The sequence below is a fragment of the Bactrocera dorsalis genome, unplaced genomic scaffold (genome assembly GCF_023373825.1).
Source record: "Bactrocera dorsalis isolate Fly_Bdor unplaced genomic scaffold, ASM2337382v1 BdCtg021, whole genome shotgun sequence".
Classification (NCBI taxonomy): domain Eukaryota; kingdom Metazoa; phylum Arthropoda; class Insecta; order Diptera; family Tephritidae; genus Bactrocera; species Bactrocera dorsalis.
In genome coordinates, this window is record NW_026038072.1 from 88,362 (window position 1) to 112,467 (window position 24,106).

Below are 24,106 nucleotides of genomic sequence, written 5' to 3' on the forward strand. Positions count from 1 at the left end.
CAAAAGGAGAAAACCGCTTGTAATTTAGTACCTCATCATTTGTTGGCAATAACAATTACAGGATAAATAATTCTTAAACCAACAACAAACAATTCATATAGTATTTATTATAAACGGTGACTACTGTACCACCGTACCAATATATCCTATATCATTGATCCTATTACCTTTTTTTCTTCTTCATCTTCTATGTTGAATTGCAAAGAGGTTAAGAGAGGCCGGCCATTCAGTGATTCAATAATTCGGTGTATTTTTCCAACAATTATCAAGTAATTATTATTTGTTTATGCATTTAAACTTGGCATGGTCTGTTCCGTTACAGAAATAACAATACACCAACAATGGCTATCGAAATTATTCTAAACACCAAAGATCAATATTATTTATTCATTAATACTCAGCTTTAGATGTAATTCACAACAATTTGCAAAAACATGTTATCCCTAATTACGAATATAAATACATAAAGAAGTAAAAAATATTTACGTTCGAAAACCAGTGTAGCCAAATTCTCACTCACAAGATAACCCCTCACAAACAAGCGTTTAAATTTAGCAAAAGTAAAACACAAACACATAAAATTTTGTTTAAATTACACTTTACAACACAATACTTTAACACAAAAAATGCATTTATTGAAGGAATTCGCTAACGATTACAAAATCAGCTTTTAAACGTATCTCTTGTAGTAATCAAGTAAGGCCACTGTAGTCAGAAGTACAAGTATATCGCTCTATAAGCTATATTTTCGAATTGATACCAACCATCGGAAACACCTTGCAAATTTACAATAGTTGGTCTTTCTTATACTATAGGGGTATTCTCTTGCTCTTGCAAGATTGCAGATTGCAAAAATACTATACCGAAATATGCAAGAGCTCGAGAGCACCCATTGCAGAATCTAGTGATATATGAACGGCTGATTCGTTAAATTTATTGTAAATGACTATTGTTCATGGCTATTGTGAATTGGCGCACCTTCTGCTTACATTTTTAACAAAAAAAACTGTAACAAATCTTTATAATTTAAATAGAAATTATAAAATCTAATTAAAAATTACCTTCCTCAACAATTTAACGGCAAAATATGACTTTATGTAAAATGATAACTACAACAGGGTTGCAATTATATTTTTGCGTGACATTGCACGCAAATAAACATGGGTTTTGGTCTGACATATTTTACAGCCCTTGCAAATATTTTTCTGCGTGTGTTTGTTGTTGTGCCGTCGTAAATCTGCAATTCTTGCACCGTGCACCGGGTTATGCAAGAGCAAGAGAATAACCCTTATATATTTATCAGCTTCATATTAACTTTTTCGATATTCCAAAACAGTGTTGCCATTATTTATTAGTAAGATATTTCGTCATGATGTGCCAGATGTCTTTTGGAAAGATATATGTCTATAGGACCGTCAGGATAATGTTACATACAGAATTTGTTTGAAATTGGTCGAGAAGGTTCCGAGATATGTGATTTCACCTAAGTGACGGCGGTGCCATCGTTCAATTTTGGCCCCGGCTGCTATTAAGCCATCTTGTATCAAATCGTTACAAGGGAAGGAAGTACGGTTATAATCCGAAAACTATTTCGATTATGGAACAGAACTATTGGTTGTATAATGACCGATTAGTAAATCGTTGTACTATATAATTGGTAAGACTGCTGTGTTTCTGTCTAGATGGATTTGGCAGAAATTCACTGCAGTGACCTTATCATTCAACTAAGTACATGTGTATGTATCAGGTCCATATTTTCATATACTCACCAATGCATAGTACATATGATATAAAAACAGTAAGCTCTTATGCTTTGATATAATTACGAATATACATATACATATGTATGTATGTATGTATGTACATACATAATATAATGTTCTCTCATATATGTGTATACATATGTATGTAGGTACATGCGCAAGGACCCTTGCTTTGCCTTCTAAGGTTATAGCAGCATCAGGCTTCTTTTTAGTTTCAGGGGTTGCAACAATTGTTATTATTTTAAACTTTCGACCTCAATTAAACTCATCTGTGTTCTCTTTTTACTCTTGTATTCAGTCCAGTTAAATGTAGTTTCCGTCGATTTCTTTTCTATTTCGCTTTGCTTTGGATGAGGTATCAAATGGGAATGGTCGGGATCTCTCACGGCACATGCTATGTACAGATATACATATATATATGTAACATATGTACATATATGTTATGAAGGGAGGTCGTTTTTAAATAGGATATAAAGCTCAATATCGATATGAAGATATGTTCATTCATGTTCGCAATCCCTTCGAGCTTGGAGCACTAAAATTTATATAACAATGTATGTACATATAGTATGTAAATAAGAGACAGGAATAGGAATTTATCATCGTTAGCATAAACAATGAAGATTATTAGTAACTATATATACATAATACATAGGAGGATATGTAAAAAACTGATACTCAGAGAGAGTCTCAATATAGTGGGAACGGCCCCCCATTTACCGACGAGAAGAGAGACTCAGTTTTTGCGCATGATCCAATTACATCTTCACGTTGGTGTGAAGCTGCGTATGTGCAGTTATACTCATAAATAAGATTGTGCACATTTGTATATGCAGCATGAGTAGATCCCTTCCACAGTGTTGAGAGCAGAATCCGTGAAAATATAAATATCAACTGATTTATACATACATATATATACGTTGTCCTTAAGTTATAGTAATATATAATGTGTTCTTACTTGAGTGCACATAACATATGTATATACATATGTATCCTCAGACACCAGACAAAATCATATTCACTGCGTCAGTGATTCCCGCTGCTTAAACACCGATATAACATCAGATGAAACGCGTTTTTAAATATAATTGAGGATGTGAAAGAAATGAAGGCAGTATTTTTAGACAATCTAAATTGAAATATAATTATGAATACCCCACAGTTGTACCAGCCCATTGGTAGCTGTCAAACCAGTCGCCAAAATAAACAAACTGCTACGAACAAATCAGCGCCTTAAAGCATTTTTGTAGGAGTATTTTATATAAATTATTATTTTTTACTCGCTTTTATCGGATAATGCAAACTCTTTCTTACTCGCTTTTAGTGGATGCTGATTTAGAACATAACTATTTGCTTCTTTTCAGAAGTCTGTCACTTCGGAATAGAAATTGTTAGAAAATTACTGCCAATGATAGGTACACACAAACATATTTATATCATTTTAAAGAGGCAAACGTGTTTCAAATTTTAATACACAATTATACTTCTTTTGGAGATATTGCGCGATGCTGTGAGAAATTTACAGCTATTTACATTCACGACACAATGGAAAAGCCGCAAACTTACATATTCACATATGTAACTTACACAATTTTTCGATGCAATAACGTGTAATCTCGTCAGCAAGACTCGCAAAACAACAAATGTAGCTCAGAATATTAATGAGGCCTATGTATGCAATTTCATATTAGTTAAGACACACATACATTTTAAGTTTATGTAATGAGCAACGCTTGGGTGGGAAACTGATGAATAATTCAATTTTTTTTGGCAGAAATGAAACTGAAATGCTGCAACACCTTAACATTACCTGTGGGAACTTCGCACAAACAGCAATAAACCAATTTTTTCAATTTATATATCGGTACACAGAATAGTATACGGAAAGAGGAACATCAATAGTAAACCCTTGAGAACACGATTCAATATTACCTCAGAAACATCTCCTTCCTGACTTTTGTCGCATTTTTGTCCAATAATATTTACTGTACAACATCCGTGTTATGAGTACTCAAAGCTTCAAGGATATCACAGCACAATAAAAGAAACATTTTCTGGTTTTGATGTTATATTTTGAACAATTATCAGCTTGTTAGTAGTGTAAAAAGTATTTTTCCAGTCCTAATTTGGGTTCTACTACAAAGTATATGCACCCTTTTCTCACATAGTGAAAAGATAACGACAACCTTACTTTCAGATTCCTTCCGAAAATAGGCGAAAATTATGCTTCTAGATTTACAGTCTACAAAACGTCCTGATGTACTCAATGATTATCTTCCTTTGCACTTAAAAGGTAATTCGCAGAAATCGCTATAATCTACCAATGGAAGTATGATAGCTCTGTTCGCACGACGGCCAAAGACTGCCAACTCGGCAAAATTCTGCCGCTACAACAACAATAACAACCAATAGAAGTGAAACATCTAGGCCACAGTTTTTCTCTCAAAATGATCTCAATGATTCATTACGTTATCAAGTTAGGAATGATAAAGCAATTTGTCAAAGCGTTGGACGTGGATAGATATTGTTTTAATTACATTTGTAGAAAATTTCCGAAGCTTAGTATGGAAAAGTTGAAATGCTTGATGATAGTCATCAAATACGACCTCAGATTTTATTAAAGTATAACTGCTGTGGAAATTGAAGCTTTTAAAAGTAAGCATAAAACATTATGAACAAATTGAGAAAAATATGCTGACAAATCATAACAGATTACTTATGGTCCCTAAAAAGCGATTTTGACAATCGAAAAAGTCTAAAGAATTTATGAGGGGCTTATTCAAATATAACATATGTACATACATATGTTTTCGAAATCGATTTTTCGATATATCATTAATATTAAAAACTGACTTTATAATTATATTTGTTTATATGTTTCAAGTTTTTGGATTTTTATTTTAGGTAAAATGAAAATAAATATTTAAGAATAAACCAGAGCAAATTTTTCAAAAGCAATAATAGTTTCATGAACTGTAAGTACAAATATAACCAAATGCGATTTTATGGCATATTTATGGTAATAAAATCTCTGCAGACCAGAGTACATATTTATTTATTATTGTTTACATTATAACAACAACAATATAAGAGGAATTTTGTCGTTCTCGAAAAACGTAGCTCTCCCAACCAATATACATGTATGTATATATATAACCATATCTTCTCAAATCTTTTGCCTATAAAATATGTAAAATGCGACAAAACCCTTTAAAGTTGTAGTTCTTCGTACAGATACAAAGTACACGTGCCTATGAAATGAATAAGACTCAAGTACTTAATGCCTAATTAGACTTGGAACTTGTTTAATAGAGTAAAACCTAATGAAAAAGTATATCAAACCCGCGATTAGGAAAAGCAGATGGAATGAACACATGAACAAGTCCACGGAGCGAAGGATATTTTAGTTATTTGTGGGTCATATACATATAATGGCACCCAATATATGTTCGGATAAAATAAAAACCGTTTTGAACTTCTAAAATAATTCTGTCCTATTATTATTAAAGCTTCTTTTTAAATTTTGTATATACAATGTACATACATAAATACACATATACTTGAAGATATCTTAGAGTGTTATCCCATAACACTAATATGGAGCTCTATTATATAGAAATATGTATGTATGTTTGCATATCTGCATATGTATAAAATGTTGATATACTTGTATGTATAAAAAATTGTCATAAAATCTGTACTTACGGGCATGTGACCACTCTTTACCATCTCAATAATCCAGGACTTGAGAAGGGCAAACAGCGGTACGAACAACATTATATAAACACACATATGTACATGGTGATAGAGTTTGAATACGTACCTATAACGAGAAAATTCAAAATATTAGAGCAATGAAACTTTCAATTTTATATTTACATTATCAAATTATTTATATAAGTGAAATATATATACATACATATAAGCTGGAGCAAAAAACAGATATTCCAAAATGTACAAAAAACCTACCAAAACAAGAAAAAACGTTAACTTCGGTTGCACCGAAGCTAAATACCCTTCACAGGTGCATTTCTGTTAGTAACTATGTGTTCGGTTTGTATGGAAGCTATATGCTATACTAATTCGTTCTGAACAATTTTTTGGATATTATATTGTTACCTTAAGCAGTAATCCATGCCAAATTTCGTGAAGATACCACGTCAAATGCGAAAGTTTGCCATACAAGCCTTTTACACCGATCGCTCAGTTTGTATGGTAGCTATATGCTATAGTTAACCGATCTGAACAATTGCTTCGGAGATTACATTGTTGCCCTAGAAAATAAGCTATACCAAATTTGGTGAAGATACATTGTCAAATGTGAAAGTTTTCTGTACAAGAACTTGATTCCGATCGTTCAGTTCATATGGCATCTATATGTTATAGTGGTTCGATATCGGCCGTTCCGACAAATGAGCAGCTTCTTGAAGAGTAAATGACGTTTGCAAAATTTCAAAAGGATATCTTAAAAACTGAGGGACTAGTTCGTATATACATATACAGACAGACAGACGGACAGACAGACGGACATGGCTAAATCGACTCAGCTCAACATACTGATCATTTATATATATACTTTATAGTGCCTCCGAGGCTTCCTTCTGGGTGTTACAAACATCGTGACAAACTTAATATACTCTGCTCAGGGTATAAATATATATGTATGTACATATAATGTACATAGGTAATACTAAAAACCTCTCAAAGGAAATAATACAAAATATGTGAAACAAAAATGAAACCTAATGAAACAGCTGAAATGTTACCAGATTTAATAAACAGTTTCAGGAAGGATTTTAGCTGAGTTGAGAATTTTTTTCTCATGCGCTTGAGATCGTCCAAAATTATAAAAGTTCGTACTATAACATACACAACATAATCATATTTATAAAAATGTGTATATTTAAATCCTCCCTGCTTAATAAGTGATAAAATACTATTCGAATACGGATTATGTCATTAATAAACGGGAAAAACTCAAAACAATAGACTTCCACGTTGAAGTAATAAATCGGCATTTCGAACTATCCTCGATGTAATGAAAAAGTAATATGGTGGAGTGGATGTACAATTTGGGGTTTTATGTCTGTTGTTCTCAAAAACAGTATGTACATATGATGGGAGTCACATCAACTTAGCAAATTATAAATTATAGATACATACATAAGTACATATTGGGACCTAATATACACAACTATGTATGTATGCCATGCTATCACGGTGAATAACCAAAGGTGTGGCAAGAAAATATTCTCTACAAAAGAGATTGTGATTGAAGAGCTGGTGTCGCTAAAAACCACCGCCGTCGTTGCTAATTGCAAATATTTTATTATCATGACCATGGAAAAGTACAAAATACGAATGATCTATGTACGCGTACATCTGTATGCGTGTCTATTTGTACTTTATGTGTACGCACTTGTATGGAACTTAGGATTTCTAGTACTTTAGATGAGATAGACTACGAATCCGCTCTCATAAGTGTGTATAAGATAAACTAGAAAGCCAATTTTTTCCACATCATCAAAGTCATCAACAAAGGCGAAGCTTTGAGCAAAACCGCGCAAAGAAAAGAAAATCTGATAACTGATACTGTTGTTGTTATTGTAAACTGTTATCATAGTTTTTGTTCATGGCTCTACACATTGTTTCCGCCATCGTTGCGTTGCTTTGGTTTCTGTCACCGATTTTATGCCCCCTCTAGTACCCCTCTCTCAAGCTGTCTGCCTTGCAACATGTTTATTAGTTCGTATGCTGGGTGTGTGTTTCGTCTTTCAGCTTATTTCGCCAGCAGTTCAATGAACTTTATTTCACATTTCGCGCGCGCGCTTCTTAATCGCAGCTCTCCCATTTCATTTTTCACACTGACGCATGTACACACTCTCTCACAAACGCACAAACACATCATAAGTATGTACATATTCACATCCATAAATAGAGTCTATGTTATCGTAGATGTGTGCTTCCCAAACACATCCACAAATGCTTTTGCTTCACTTCTTTCTGTTCTGGATGCCACTTATGAGGCCAGGTGACGATCTACTTACGACATAAAGTGATATGTCGTATACTCACAGCGACACAGGCATACATATGTATATACAACTGCATATGTACATACATATGTATGTACATATGTGTAGCACAAAAGCTATGTCGCTATGTTACAGACGGTCATCAGAAGACGATTTATTTTACCTAACTTCTGCTCTCTAAATGTCACTATTTCTGAAATTCAAACTATTTGGACTTCCCGCCTTGAAGTTGCCATGTGGCGTGGGTAATGTCTACCCATTCACCGACCAATCAAGCTCTGTATCCTGAACTGCGAAGCTCACATGATGCTCAACATCTTCCTGGCATTATCTGTTCCGGGTTAAATAATGCAAAAGTAATAGAAGTAAATTCAAATCATCTCGCAGGTTGAGTCTGAGTTGTTTTCAAAAACATCTTCCAGCAATAACTTTTTAAGTAAAGATCAGCTTTTCTTCTAGTCTCAAATCAATGTCGGAGCCAGAAGCTTTCCATTGCTTGGAGAAAACGAATCGCTAGTGCTCAATATTTAAAATCTATCGCATAGTCAAGGCTTTTTGTAAGTCGGCTACGTAAGTATGCATATGTGGTGACTTCTAAAAAGAAATTAGAGAAACTTTAACAATTATGTAAATGAAATTATTTGTATACAAACAGACGACGTGAAGCCGACTGCAGTTTGACATGGAAATAATCGAGGTGTTCATAAATAATGGTCCACAGAAAGTTTAAAGAATTACAAAATCAACAAAATCGAAACATTGTATGGAGAAATTTGAAATAAACAAATAATAGGAATACAATGGCAAAAAGCGCTCAAAATAGTAGAAATGTTTGTTTGTGTATGTGCAAAAGCACAACAATGAGGCCATTAGTCAGCTGATCTTCCATTTGTATGAACAGAGGCACGTTCATATGAGCCAGCGCCGCTAAACACCTTAGTGCAGTAGCCATATGTCTATAGCTTTGAACATAGAGAATTTATACATGTAGATATGTATGTATGTATGCATATACAATAATAATAATGGTGACCATTGCCACAGGCACAGCACTGCTATAATAGCATAAGTCAATGACATTTGGAAATTTTGTAGGTGAGTTGTGGCCACAGCCACACCGCAATAGGGGCGAGCGTCACGAACACTGAGGAAACAAAGAAGAAAGACCGCAACGACAAAAGCAAAAGCAGCGAGCAGTAAGCATCGGGCAGTGTGCAGCGACCAAACACAAAAACTTCATTTCAACTTTAACACTTCAAGTGCGTCAATGAACGCTTCAAGCTGACACTCCGCTGTTGAAGTTCGGAACGAAGCTAACAGTGGATCATGCGGAAAACTGAAACGTAAAACGCCAATTGGTAACTTGCCAAAAAGCCAAATCAACATAATTCGAGTGAAATTGGATGCAGTTGCTGCCTTTGTCAACTAAAAATTGGGTGGGCTAAGAAATCGGGAATTTTCAGTGTAAACATGTAATTTCCTTTGCAAATCTTATGTCTGACAAAAAGAGGAAAGTAGTCATCAACTCCTTTCTTTGAATGACTTCTCCATTAGAAAGATTGGATATATCCATGTGAACATATAAAACTTCTGCGGACTTGTTTCAAAAGTCGAGACACCTCACAGACCTCTTATCACTTCAGTCGCAATTTTTTCCTTCATATTTGTTGATTAGTGTAATTCATTTCTCTTGCCATTGATAATATATATCTAAATATATCAAAACTATGAACATTATAATACGTTCTAAAACAGGTTTCCATTATTCCTTTAAAAGAGAATAGAAAATATCAATTAAATAATAAATTGATTAATTTTTTTTACGAAGTAAATAAAACCAGGGTCGATTGTCTGTCATTGGATGGACACTTTTCGAAAAAAAAAACTCTTTGGACGTTCGGAATTTTAATCCAGCGGCCTACAAGTATTGTTTTTTTAATTAGTATGGATACATCTTATTGGAAGGAGAGATCGTCCGCGTCGATTTCATCAAATTTTCTATGGTATACTTTTTGGTTGATTACAACAAACAATAAAAGTCATCAGTCAGTGTCGCACTTTTATCTTGATTTTCAAAGCAATCTTAACAGTCATAACAAGACGAATTCATCTCAAAGGGACAAGATCGGTAGGCGAGCGGCATAGCGGATTTAAGAAAAATCGGTGCGATCCCAAGAGAAATGGGATTGATCAAGTAACAGCCTTGATGTCTTCTTTCAGTCTTTATTTATTTTCTTTTGTTTGCGTTATTAGCTTAAACGGAAAGTTTTTTATAAGCACGTCTTTTATATGCATATACTATTCTTATTCGTATACCTACATATGTATGTATGTATAAGCATTTATTAGCAGTCGCAAGTTTACATATGTACACATGTACATATGAATAAATAAACCGTATAAGATACAGATACTGATAATAATGGTTTTCTCTTCGTCACCTAAAGTAGCACAAAATGGGAACTAAGCAAAGCAATGATGGTGGCTTAAGCGCGCCTTAAGTGCTCGTCAAAATTTATTAAGATCATTTGGGGGACTTCACAGAAACTGTTTAAATACAAAATTATATCTTCTCTTAGAGGTCATTCTTTGTTTACACAATTGAACTTATGGGTTGACGGGTTACTGTAGGAATTTTGGTACAAGAATAAACGATTGTTGCATTTAAAAAGCCACACCAGCCAAATGTAGACACGTATAAACCATTATTCGCCTTAATTCCATGCGTACGTATTTTCTTGTATGTATATATATATACATGTATATGTATATACTATCTGTATATGTCCGTAGACACTTGTCGCTTGTATATATGTACACATATGTAGATATATCTGGATAATGCTAACTAGTCTGAGTTTGTGATTTTATATAAAAAAAGTAGTAGAAAGCGAGCCTTGTGTCTGACCCCTTCTAAGTGAAGTAGAAAGCAGACATTTAATGGAGACAAGCCGCCAACGCTTTATTCATGAATCTTTGAAATTTAATGTCTATAAGTTAAATATATGGCCTGTAGCTACCACATAGAAGTCGCAGTAAAATGTTTATAAAAAACCTGTCAACTCTCATAGTTTCGATTATTTATATTTGAGGATTTTTTTCCTCCGACTATTGTATCGCCTTTGTATCTGCATACATATGTACGTACATACCTGCGACAGCACTCATATCAGATCAGGTATTTTGTGTACATCAATGTGAAAAGGAAGCAAAATGTTGACGCATAGACACATCCACGTACATATGTACATTCATATTTTTATATACACTAAATGTACGTAAGTGTATTTCTTGCTCATTTGCAATAACCGGTTTACGTTTCTGGTATTTTATGCTTATAACTCTCCGTTCGTCCACAATGTCTGCCCCTCTACACACTTTTATCGGCATTTGCGTATATACCACATCCACATACACACACGAGCTGAAGCACATATTCGAACAAAGTTGTCATTTTACACACAACAGGTACATTTCTTGTTTACCTATTCAGACTCCTCTCTTGACCACATTGTATGGCGACCGGTTTTTACCTGCTTTCAAGCATTACTTTTCATTAGTGATTATTGTATTAAATATGGCTTGTTTGTGGCTCAGTCTGAGCTAAAAAGGAGAGAGAATGGTAAGGATTCTTCTTTGAAAAGCTATATTGTATTTTGTCTCAAATATTTTTTCGTTCAAGTATGTACATACATATGTAATGTAATCGGGATGTAATGAGATATAGTAATGCTTCTGGGTAAGCAGTTACAAACGTAGGGCTATACCTACTTCCCAATCTTGGATCCTCGCCGCGCACCCTGGAGAAGTGAGTAACCCTTGTGTAAGCCAACCCGTGTGAAGCCTGGCAAAAAGAGTGGAAGCTTCAGCATAGCCACTCCGACATATTCGACTTAAGGGTTCGCTGAAATCTAATTGAATCGTCTGTTCACCGGAGCTGCGGCTACGGGCCTATATAAATGTGTATAAAACTCTATACTACTCGCCTAGTAAGATCCGTTACATAGAAACCATTCCCAATGAAAAAGAAACAACAGCCTCGGATGAAAGGTCCACGTTTGATGACGATGATCTACTATCGACCAGATTTTCACCATACGCCAAATCTTAGAAAAGACCGGAGAAAGAAATCTCGATTTTAAAGCCGCCTTCGACAGCACGAAACCAAACTGACCCTTTACCGCTATATCTGTGAAAGCTGACGTTGAGCGACACCAAAAGCTCGGTCAGTATGGGGAAGGACCGAGCCCTTCGATAGCATCGCATTGTGACATGGCTCGCACGTCACTGTTGACAGTCATAACTTTGAAGTCATAGATTATTTCGTCTATCTTGGAACCTGCATCAACACCAACAACAATATCAGCTTTAAACAAGTAAGGGAGGGCTAAGTTCGGGTGCCACCGAACATTTTATACTCTCTCATGATAAAGTGATAATCGAGATTTCATTATCCGTCATTTACATATTTTTTTATTTTGCTGTAAAATTAATTAGAATTAAATTCTGAGAGATTTACCGATATTTTCGGTGGAAAATTAGGTTAGGTTAGGTTAGGCACTGAGTTCTTCGTGTTCGATATCAGGGACCTTGAAAAGTTATATTCCGATCACGACAATTTTTCCACAAGGGATACCTCAGCTCAAATACCGTATTTGTGTAAAGTTTTATTCCGCTATCATCATTGGTTCCTAATGTATATATTATACAGAGAAGGCATCAGATGGAATTTAAAATAGCGTTATATTGGAAGAAGGCGTGGTTGTGAACCGATTTCGCCCATATTTCGTACATGTCATCAGGGTGTTAAGGAAATATTATATACTGAATTTCATTGAAATCGGTCGAGTAGTTCCTGAGATATGGTTTTTGGTCCATAAGTGGGCGACGCCACGCCCATTTTCAATTTTTAAAAAAGTCTGGGTGCAGCTTCCTTCTGCCATTTCTTCCGTAAAATTTTGTGTTTCTGACGTTTTTTGTTAGTCGGTTAACGCACTTTTAGTGATTTTCAACATAACCTTTGTATGGGAGGTGGGCGTGGTTATTATCCGATTTCTTCCATTTTTGAACTGTATATGGAAATTCTTGAAGGAAACGATTCTGTAGAGTTTCGTTGACATAGCTATAGTAGTTTCCGAGATATATACAAAAAACTTAGTAGGGGGCGGGGCCACGCCCACTTTTCCAAAAAAATTACGACCAAATATGCCCCTCCCTAATGCGATCCTTTGTGCCAAATTTCACTTTAATATCTTTATTTATGGCTTAGTTATGACACTTTATAGGTTTTCGGTTTCCGCCATTTTGTGGGCGTGGCAGTGGGCCGATTTTACCCATCTTCGAACTTAACCTTCTTATGGAGCCAAGAAATACATGTACCAAGTTTCATCATGATAGCTCAATTTTTACTCAAGTTACAGCTTGCACGGACAGACGGACGGACAGACGGACGGACGGACAGACGGACGGACGGACAGACGGACGGACGGACAGACGGACGGACGGACGGACGGACAGACAGACATCCGGATTTCAACTCTACTCGTCACCCTGATCACTTTGGTATATATAACCCTATATCTAACTCTTTTAGTTCTAGGACTTACAAACAAGCGTTATGTGAACAAAACTATAATACTCTCTTTAGCAACTTTGTTGCGAGAGTATAAAAATACATTACATGGTCACTCTTGTCATTAGGTGCTACTTTGGGCTGAGTAAACAATTAAAAATAAAGTCCTCACTCGACGAACAAAGACCAAACTCTAGAAGTCCCTCATCATTTCCGTGCTGCTATATAGTACGGAGGCATGGACAGTCAGATCATCTGATGAGACGACCGCAGGAGTGTTCGAGAGAAAGGTTTTGCGGAAAATTTATTGTCCTTTGCGCATTGGCAACGGCGAGTACTGCAGTCGATGGAACGATGAGATGTACGAGACATTTGTGTCAAGTTTTCTCGTGTTTTTATTTCATTTCAAGAACTAATAATTACTTCGTCGATGGCCGAACGGAAAAGTTTTTGCCAAAATTACTGCAATAATGCTAAGCTCTCGTAAAACCATATAAAATAGATATATTCTAAATATACCGAAAATCAGGGATTTTGGGTCGTATCGACCCGATTTTATTTATTAACTATCAACATGTCCAATATTAAAAAAAAAAGTTCCCTTGGTTTAAAAAGAGACCTCACATACAACCACCAATTATATGGAGTAAAGTCAGCCGGATGTTCGGAAATCCTGAGAATAGTTATATGGGGGCCAGGTCAGGGTATCGCCCAATTTGATCTATTTTAAGCAGAAAGATATACTGTTATGAGTAAGACACGTTCTGTAATTTTCATTGAGATAACTCAAATATTGCCGGATATATCCAGTATAAAGTCACCCGAAAATTCGAAAATCTTTATATTAGGTATATGGGGGCTCTGGGACGTATTAAGTCGATTCAACCCATTTTTAATACACAGACTATTGTCAAGAAAGGATTCTCTCTGAATTTCACTTGTTTATCTCACAATTTCTTATTTTTGGTCAAAAACTAACTATAAATACTGGGGTCTTCATATTCGGGACTTATGGGCTTGCACAGTTTTGGTTTTGCAACTTTAGTAGTTCAGAATATATACCACCCTCACTTTTCCAAATTTTTGTGCCCACGGGTGCCTCTTGCTACTGCGATATCCTGTGCTTAATTTACTGCTTAATTATGGCACTTTATAGGTTTTCGGTTAATTGCATTTCGTGGGCGTGGCAGGTGGTCCGATTACGACCATCAACAAACTCGTAATTTTTTCATACCAAGGAATGCGCATACCAAGTTTCATCAAGATATCTCAAATTTTACTCAAGTTACAGCTTGCACGTAGGGACGAACAAACAGTCAATCGGATTTCAACTCGTCTCGTCCTCGTCTCGTCCTGATCATCAAAATGTTGCAAGAGTATAAATATGATGCGGTACACACATCCGCACACATGGAGAAAGACGATTCAACGAAGTGCAACCATTTGGACAAATTAGCATTTGAAGTGTGCTATTCATGTGTCCGTGGCTGTAAATGTCATAGCAACATGAAATCAGCCAGATTTCCTCTGGAAAAATTCTCTATTTATTTCCTATTAATATTGAAGATTCTTCAGCTCAAAATAAAAAAAGAAATAAAGGATGGCATCATACATTTTTTCCAAAAAGAAATTCATTTTCAAAGCAATTATAAGATTTTATTCTACAGCTGTCAGCGGGTTCTTAAATACGTGTGTAAATATTTACGAGCATTTTTTTATGCGCATTGCAGTATAAATACATACTTACATATGTATTTATATAGATAGTTTCAACGTGTCTTCATGACCACATCTTGCCGATATCGGACATACCCAAATCTAATCTAAGCAAAAATAGAGTAAATGCAAACGGCTAGTTTTACAATCGTAATTGTGAAAAGTCGGTCAAGTACCGATAATTCACACATACGTAGGCATTTAATTTCGACTGCCATAACTGCTTGCTAGAGCCACATGTTATTTTTCACGCTAACACAAATCGCACCACTCCACGTTGCACGTTGCCGTTGCCGTTGCCGTCCAATCATAACTGAAAATGCCCTTCTCACACTATCTTATCGAATTTCATGTGATCTAATCAGTTTGAAATGTCAGTTTAACTGATACTCACATTGAACACACACAAGCATTTGACTGAGTAAATATTTCTTTATCACCTAAAGGCAATGATGTGAAATTTTTTCTAAATGATTAATTGTAGTTTAGAAGCAAAGTAAAACAACATTACAAAAACAAATTACAGAGCCTAAATATAAATTCAACGAGCACATTCGGCCTTAAATATAAACAGTTATTAATTTTTCCTTCAAAAATCAAAAACGAACTCGTGGGAATGGGCTAAATTCAAGTCAAATAAATCCAAGTCCCAGGAGAGAAAACAACACAAACAAAATGACTAAATGAAGGAAAATATCTGACAGCTCCTCGAAATGTTACAAAATGTACTCGGGAGAAAACACAGAGACATACTTGTAGCATAGTGTTCCACAAAAGATAAGGGATTCTAGTTGAGGCTGAATTTACTGGGGTTAAGAAACACAAATTAGTTTTTAAATATTATATGATAATATTTTCTGTTTAAATTCGGTTATGCAGAATTATAAGTTCCATAGAGCTGCATATTACTTCTAGGGCAGATAACGCTACTGACATCTGCCGCTTGCAAAGCGATCATATTAACGGGCTTACATACATATATATACATACAAGTATTTGTGAATGCGATAATTGTGGCGATGTGAATGGAATTGAGCACCGGCAATAATATTGCGTCGCAAAATCTGCCGACGATTACGAGTATGGTTTTTTGCACCTTCTTGCAGGTTTTGTCACTGCAATTTTCGATACTTCCGTGTTAAGAACAACAAAAAAGGGATAAGGTAATACATATTTCCTGGATATATAAAATGCCGGTGCCGAACATACATATGTACTTATATTTTACACCACACTAGAAAGCAACACGTATTTTTGCTCAGTTCAGCAGAGCGTATGAGTAATATTTAAATTAAAATGAAGGATGGAATTTGAAGTTGTGCTATCACGAAGTAGGCATTATTTTTGTCTTATTTCGCTCATTTTTCGTTGTAATATTGGAATAGTAAGATAATATTGCCTACCGCATTTGGTCAATTTGATTCCAAATAGCTCGGGTAGGTCCCAAGATATGGGGTTTTATCTAAATGTGGGTGATGTCACGCCCATCGTAAAATTTTTACAGCCCATCATCCTATTAAGCCCATTTCTACGTTCTCGGGTGTAAAAATTTGTGTTTCTGACACATTTATTTAGTGATTTATAGCGCTTTTAGTAGTTTTTAATAGAATCGTTATTTGGGGAATAGGTGGGGTTATCATCCGATTTCATCCATTTTTACAGTGGCGATAAGAGCGAATTTAGTTATTATAGTTTAAATAGTTTAAAAGTTATGCACATTAAAATTATTAGAGGGCAGAATCGATTTGCCCACATCGATTTTCTAAACATTTTTTCAACCATAAAATAGATGCCTCTCGCTAATGCATTTCGTTATACCAAATAACATTTTTGTATCTTAATTCGAGGCTTAGTAATGGCAATTTATATGTTTTCGATTATTTATGCTTCAGGATGTTTTAAGTGGATTTCTGTGTCGCACACGTTTGACCAATGGTAGCGTACGGCTTTTTCAGCTGCCATTTTCATTCAAATATTGATTTTATTTCAGTTTTATAATTATAGTTTTCATTCATGGTGTGCAACCCCTCTGAAGAATTTTTTGCGCCTTTAATAATAATTTATTTTATCGATTTTTTCTATCAATAATGCAGCGAATCACGAATGTTGTATACATTTGAAGAGCGTGTGACCAGATGTGCCTCTATAGTATAATTTAGGTAATAATTACATACACATACATACATATGTATATGTATATAATGCTATGAGGAACTGAAGGGGAAAAAGGCGAATGAGGCTATAATTTGATTTTGCATTCGCTTACGTATTTGTGGGTGTGTGTGTGCGTGTTTGAATCAATCGAAGCGAATAGGGATTTCGTGTACACTTTATCTTAAAAAAATTAATATTGGCATTTTACCAATATTATGGCTAAATAGCTATGTATGTCTGTATTGGCGGCAATTGACGTCAGTCCGATATTGAATTTTATCGCATTTGTAATTTTCTCATTGCACTTACTTATAGTATTTATGTGAAAAAATGGTTATATTTGTATGTTTATAAACATGCATGTCCGCTTTCGCGCGTAACATTTTAAATTACTTATTGTTTCATTATTTCCTCCAACTCTTGTCGGATCGTTTAGCCAATTGTAATAAAAATAAGAAAATACTATTTCAAATATATCTGCTTTAACTGAACTCTTATATCTTCCTAAACTGTAATCTTAAATTAAAATGTGCTTTCTGAGTATGTTCTAGGTATCTATTCTACAGTTACTGAAGGCTCCTACCCAGCCATGGCCTTTCACAGGGCGCCTTTTAAATAAACCGCGGAAACCAAGCCATGGTGAGCTACACATGTAACAAAAAAAATAGACGAGCCTCGCTAAACCCGGGCTTTACGTATACCAAATTATGGGCAACAGGAACAAATGCCTACATACCTTTATTAACGCGACCCACATGTGATGTAGGGATCTGACGTACAAATTACTGTATATAGAATTAAATAATATGTACATACATATTCCATTCTCCCATTATGTAGTATACATACATATGTACATATATTTTAAGTTGGGTTATTTGAGAACTTTCAATAAAAAATGTACCAGCACAGTATTTAGCATGAATTATTTTCTACAACACATGAAATAGTAAACATACATATGTAAATATATACACATACGTAGTATATAAATGGGTATGGGCAATAAATATATGCTGTACGTGTCTGACTAAGGCTTGAATTCATTACACAACCGGCGACCACACTTTGCTGAGCGTAATTTGAGACTTTCGAAAGGTGTTGCGCATACCGAACGAGCACTTTCCAATGAATACGTGTATGAGGGAACAATCAACGCTACTTCAAGAACAAAGAGTCTATAGAAGATCTCATTCAGTCCAACATAATATACTTTTATTGTACGAAATAAGCCAAGCTGTCAGCAAGATGGTTTTATAAACTATAATTTTTATATGGTAAATGCCTACTATGTACCAAATTTTCAAGGTAAAACAGGAAACATCAGCATTTCACGTTAAGTTATTTTATTTGAGGAATCATGAATTCAAAAAATTTAGTTGCACAAAGATAATAACTGTTTATTTAGGCTTTTACTTAAGGAGGGAGATACCTTTTGTATCCAGTTTTATTATGGAAGAATAAAAACAGATCACATCCGATAAAAAATATTTTATGTAAAAAAAAAACAAAAATGGCGGAAATATCAACGATCCCGTTGATTGAAATATTTTTGCGGCCGCCAACTTCCTAGCTAGGCTTCTTATCCGAAACGAAAAAAGTATTTTTTTTTAATCTAGACGCTTTTATCAAGTGCATAGTAGAGGGATTTTGAGAAATTCGAAAAATCAAGCATGTAGGCCAGGATTTTGTAAAAAGTGCAATTTTTACCTGTGTTTTTCGAGATAAAAATATTTAAAGAACTGTGAAAATGCCATTTTTCTCGGAAAAGCGCTCTATGACGCGCTTGAGTATAAAATTGTCTATAAAATACGCTTTAGTTCAAGTAAATCGGTTAAATAATTCGCTCGCAGTTTTGACGGTCAGATGACGAAAGTTAGTTTCGAGGAAACTGGCCTCAAAGTTCTCCGGTTGTACAGACCGCAGCATGAAGTGCAATGGTTCTATGATCAGGTTTTCTCCATTTTTGTGTGATGTAATATCCGAAAATACTAAGCTGCCATAGCTTATAAACACTATGTTATCGGAGAAACGGTTGTATGTGAGGAATACAGAAATTTAAACGTTTGTCACGTTGATAATATGATTACTATAAAGAAGTTTTTTTTACAAATGCTTGAACAAATAAATTTTCGTTTTTACGAATAACCACAAGTATGTATGTGTATACAAAAAACAAGAAAAGGTTTTAACATTAAATAATTTGAAGAAATTTTATTTTGTATGAATATACATAGATTCATATAGGGTTGTCAAAAAAGTCTTGCGGTCTTTTCGCTAGTTGGCGCTGAAAGCGCGTAGTTCTTGTTTTATTCGTCGCATCGGGTCATGCTATACCTTTTTGGAAAGCTCATTTCACGCGCTAACACGTGTTTGATTGATTGTCGTTTCTGTTAAGTCGTTCGTGAGTTATAGCGTCGCAAACATGGAGCAAAATAAAGAGAAAATACGGCATATTTTACAGTACTACTACGATAAAGGCAAAAATGCATCTCAAGCCGTCAATAAAATTTGTGCAGTTTATGGACCCGATACAGTTTCCATTTCCACCGCACTACAATGGTTTAAACGTATTCGTTCTGGTGTAGAGGTGGTCGAAGATGCGCCACGCTCCGGAAGGCCTGTCGTCGAAAATTGCGATAAAATCGCTGAATTAGTCGAAAGAGACCGGCATAGTAGTCATCAAACTGTTATAAACCATTTGAAGAAGCTTGGAGTCACTAAGAAGCTCGATGTATGGGTGCCACACGAATTGATTCAATAAAAATACCGCAAGACTTTTTTGGCAACCCAATATGTATGTATAGTATGTATTTCGAAAAATTCGTAGCAAAAACATACATTGTATGTACATTTATTAAACACACTCTTATGTGTGTCTATTTATGTAAACACTCGTGTTCCTACATCTGCATAAAAAAATTAAAATTAGAAAAAAATTAATACAGACTTGGCTTAAAATTGTGGCAGCGGGAATGCAATGGAGTTGGGCTTGAGTTGCGACTGACGGAAGAACAGCTCGTCACGTCCGACTACAACGGTGGTGTGCAAGTGAATAGCTCGCAAATTGCGAAAAAAGAAATTTGCTCACATGTCTACGGAGGGTCACACAAGCTCGGATTCAATCTTACACGACGTTGGCCGCTTATATATGTATGTACATACTTATATTTATTTTTATCCATCCATATGTGAGAAGGCACGTATGTATGTATGTATTTATATAAGTGGCTTTTCATTCGCATTCGCCGGATGGTGTGTTATTCCATTCCATGTCTGGCATATGCCCACTATTACTCACACATTGAGCTCGGCATATGTATGTATGTATGTATGTACTTATATGTAGATAACTATGTGTGTATAGTTGAAATTTGTACTATTTATCAATTTTCGCATGAGCGTGCTGGTGTTAGTGAGTACGGTACGTGCATCTGTTTTGCTCCGCCGCATGACTCATTTTCCATTACCACACCACACCATCCAATAAACAATTTGCCTTTTTCATGTTTTGACGTTCCCTCGCTGCTACTGACTCGGCTGATTGCTCGACGGAACGACGAGCGCGTTTCTTTATTCGTTTTGTTCAAATTGTAATTAAATTAATTTCTTACTGCAATACCTACGAACATACATATGTACATACTTACATATGTATGCGTGTATGTAAACATGTATGAATTTATTCAGTACATACTTTAGTTCTTGGCTAAATACGAATGGAATTGTACATATTCACTTATTTGCTTTCATACACTTGTTTGTATGTGCACCTATGCATTATGCATACATACATATGTATGTACATACATACATATGTATGTGAGTACGTGTAAGTTTTTGCAAATACATTATTACATAGTACTCATATCCATATGAGATTTTTTTTATACTGGTTAATAAACGTAAGTACGTATGTGTGAAAGACCGCGGATTGTAATCCAGTGAGGTCTAAGGTGCCTTTTACGATCAAAAATATGTGTTGTTGGTGGGCGTAAATTGGTTGTCGGTAGAAATAAGTCCAATTAACTAATATACATATATAAAATATCTCATATTTTAAGTAAAAGAACACGCAAACTCTCCGCTTTGTTATTCTAAAATTATAATAGTGTTTTCAGTTAGGTAGCCGATTGTACACATATTTATCGTTTTTGATTTTACTAAAAATTATGCCCTGATCCCAGATAGAAATAGACTATCCGTTATTATTCATTTGCAGAAATTAGGATTCTTTAATATTCTGGCAGGGAAATAAAAATTATATTTGCAAACAAATGTAGGTTTGTGTTTATTTTGAACATTTTATAGCGTTATGAGGTGCTTATGAAACAAAAATCCATCAATATGATAATTAATGAAAAAAATACAAAAATAATAGTACATAACCGGTACTAAGGAGTCATTTCAAGCTGGTTAAACGAAACTGTATGATTAAACTTTAGTAGCCTCACTATACTAGCATGACTATATACTAAATATATGTATGCCCGATATAAATCTGTGGATGAGGGCCACATAAATAGTATACATATGTATGTATTTCTTACAATATATTTTTGCCGCTTTCGGGAATAGCCAACACAAAATGTCGAATTTCGGTTGTGGAAGAAAATAAACATTACGCCATGAAGGCACACATAAACATATACCGGTAAGTTAAGGAAAAAAATTGTTTACCAAACGAGTATCCGTCAGATACTTACTTGCCGAAATAATACATACAATATAATGAAACTACTAAAGCGAAATAGCATCAGCAGAGAACGGCGATAACATGAACAGCGGCAGCAAAGGCAACAACAAGCAATTACCGTGAATTGTGTATGCTAAAGCAGAAATGAAAAATAAATAGTATCTGCGAAATAACTCGAAATCGAGAAAAACAAAACGGTGACGATGAAACCTACACGAAAACACAAACGAGAGCTAATACATTCTCGGCCGAACAGCCTACAAAAAAGGTAAACACGCACACAGCTGCCATGCGAATAGATAGATTGAGGAACGAACAGACGACAGACGGTCGCTAGGGCCGATTAACAGACGTTCGGTTGGCGGGCAGCAGACAGGCAGACAACCGAACCATGACGTGTAGAAATAACCTGAAACGCAACTAAAATTACTACAAACAAACAAAGAGGCGAGCAAATTGTAGTACCTTCTTTGTATCTCGCAGTTACGCGCAGGCATAACACATCAGCGCAGCCATCGACAGCAGGCAGAAAGCAACCGACAGCCCGCCACAGAAACTGTGAGAGCCAGAGCTAAAAGGCCGAGCTGCTTTGGCTGTAGCAAATCGCAAATGGATTTATACAAAACAACATTGTCGTCGTTGCGATGTTGCCACATTTCACACGGCGCATTGTTGTGGATGCGCACCAACCACCGCTACTACCACCTTTGATTTCATATTACCTACGAATGCGAACACACGCACGAGACACTTATTCGTATTTGCCCGAATTGTACTTTGGCACACAAGCGTTCGTGCGTTGCTGCTGCCTCGCTGAGTAACATGCACTCTTCGCCTGTTTCGATTCCAACAACGTTTGACGACAATTACCTACTCGACGAACGTGTTAGCGCGTATGTGCTTGTATTTGTTGTTTTATGTTTGTTTTTATTTCTTGGCTGGCTGGTTTGTTGGTTGGTTGCTTGGTGAATCGTTTAGTTGCCGTCGGCTTCATTTGGAAATGTGACTGTAGTCACCAAAGTGAAAAGACGGGCTGACAACAAAACAAAAATAAAAAAAGCAACAACAACTTACCGCCAAGTTTCAGATAGTCTCAGCTGCAACATCGCCGGCCGTTGCTTTTCTACTCCTCAACTGGGAGTTGTTTTCGTTATTCATTTGACGCAGCCACACAATCACACACACACCGATGTGGACGTAAAATGCACAAAACGACTCCAACCATATGAAAGACTGAAGAAGGTCAGAGGAAGCGAAAAGAGGCCCACATCAGGCAAGGAGTTTCTACTGGAAAACATAAACAGGGTTTAAAATTAAGAGCTGAAAAATTCGCAGCAGCGTGAGACGTCAGTTACCACTCAGTCGGTTCTTCAGAACAACTAGCTAGGCAGTTCTTCAGCACGAATAGATATGTATATAGTACATATATGCATGTGCATACATACATGAATGTGTATGTATGAGTTTATACAGGAAGTCCAACTTCTAGCAATACCGCTTTGGCTTTGTATCTCAACAACACACATACATATGCATGTACAACTATGTGACATCTAAATAAGCATAAATGCAGATATGTACATACATACATACTTATGTGTGTGTCAAACAGTTTTTATGAATGTAGATATTCATGTACATATGTATGTATTTGTGTATATTTTCTTTCTCGTCTTGTCAGCTGCTATAATACTCCTGACTAGCGCCCGCTTCTGTGTATGTTCTCTTACGCAAAGCAACTGTCTTGTGGCCATTCCTTCTGATGGCTTTGATGTCGATGAATATTACACAGAATGGGGTGAAATTGGTGTTCGGAATTTATTTGAATGAATGAACGCCTGCTTTTGGAATTGTTTTTGATAAGAAAATGGATTCGTCACCACTTTGTATCTACTACGCTGTCACTCCTTAAATATAGTATGTGCAAATCTACTAAGTAAGCACATCTAGCTAAGGAATTGTTGGGTTAAGTTAATATTTCACAAAATAGATGAACCTTGTTTCGAAAATCTTATCACCAAGTAAAAAATTTAAGTGGCGTAATAAACTTTCTCAACCCTTTTCTAGTTCCTAAGAATGCGCTATAGCTAGTATAATATCGCATTGGGGAGATTAAAATACATACAGTAGATTCAAACATTTATATTTGCACTACTAATTTCTAAACTTA

The 24,106-nt window shown here is 35.5% G+C and overlaps 1 protein-coding gene and 1 long non-coding RNA gene across 13 annotated transcripts in view; both read right to left on the minus strand.

Annotated features, from left to right (window-relative positions):
* The window catches only part of LOC105229259 (protein split ends), a 64,251-nt gene that overhangs the window by 25,002 nt on the left and 15,143 nt on the right, over positions 1–24,106 (minus strand). The window contains exon 1 of one of the 12 annotated variants that reach the window (XM_019991406.3): positions 168–5,427. The exons of the other annotated variants lie outside the window; for them this stretch is intronic. Coding sequence (XP_019846965.2) covers positions 168–184 — 17 coding nt within the window. The 5' untranslated portion in view covers positions 185–5,427. Of the gene's footprint in view, positions 1–167; positions 5,428–24,106 lie in introns of those variants that run through there. 12 annotated transcript variants of the gene reach the window in all.
* Positions 15,107–24,101, minus strand: LOC125779970 (uncharacterized). The gene is made up of 2 exons (XR_007423483.1): positions 22,402–24,101; positions 15,107–22,345 (listed from the first exon to the last, which is right to left on the minus strand). It is a non-coding gene; the product is annotated as an uncharacterized LOC125779970 (long non-coding RNA).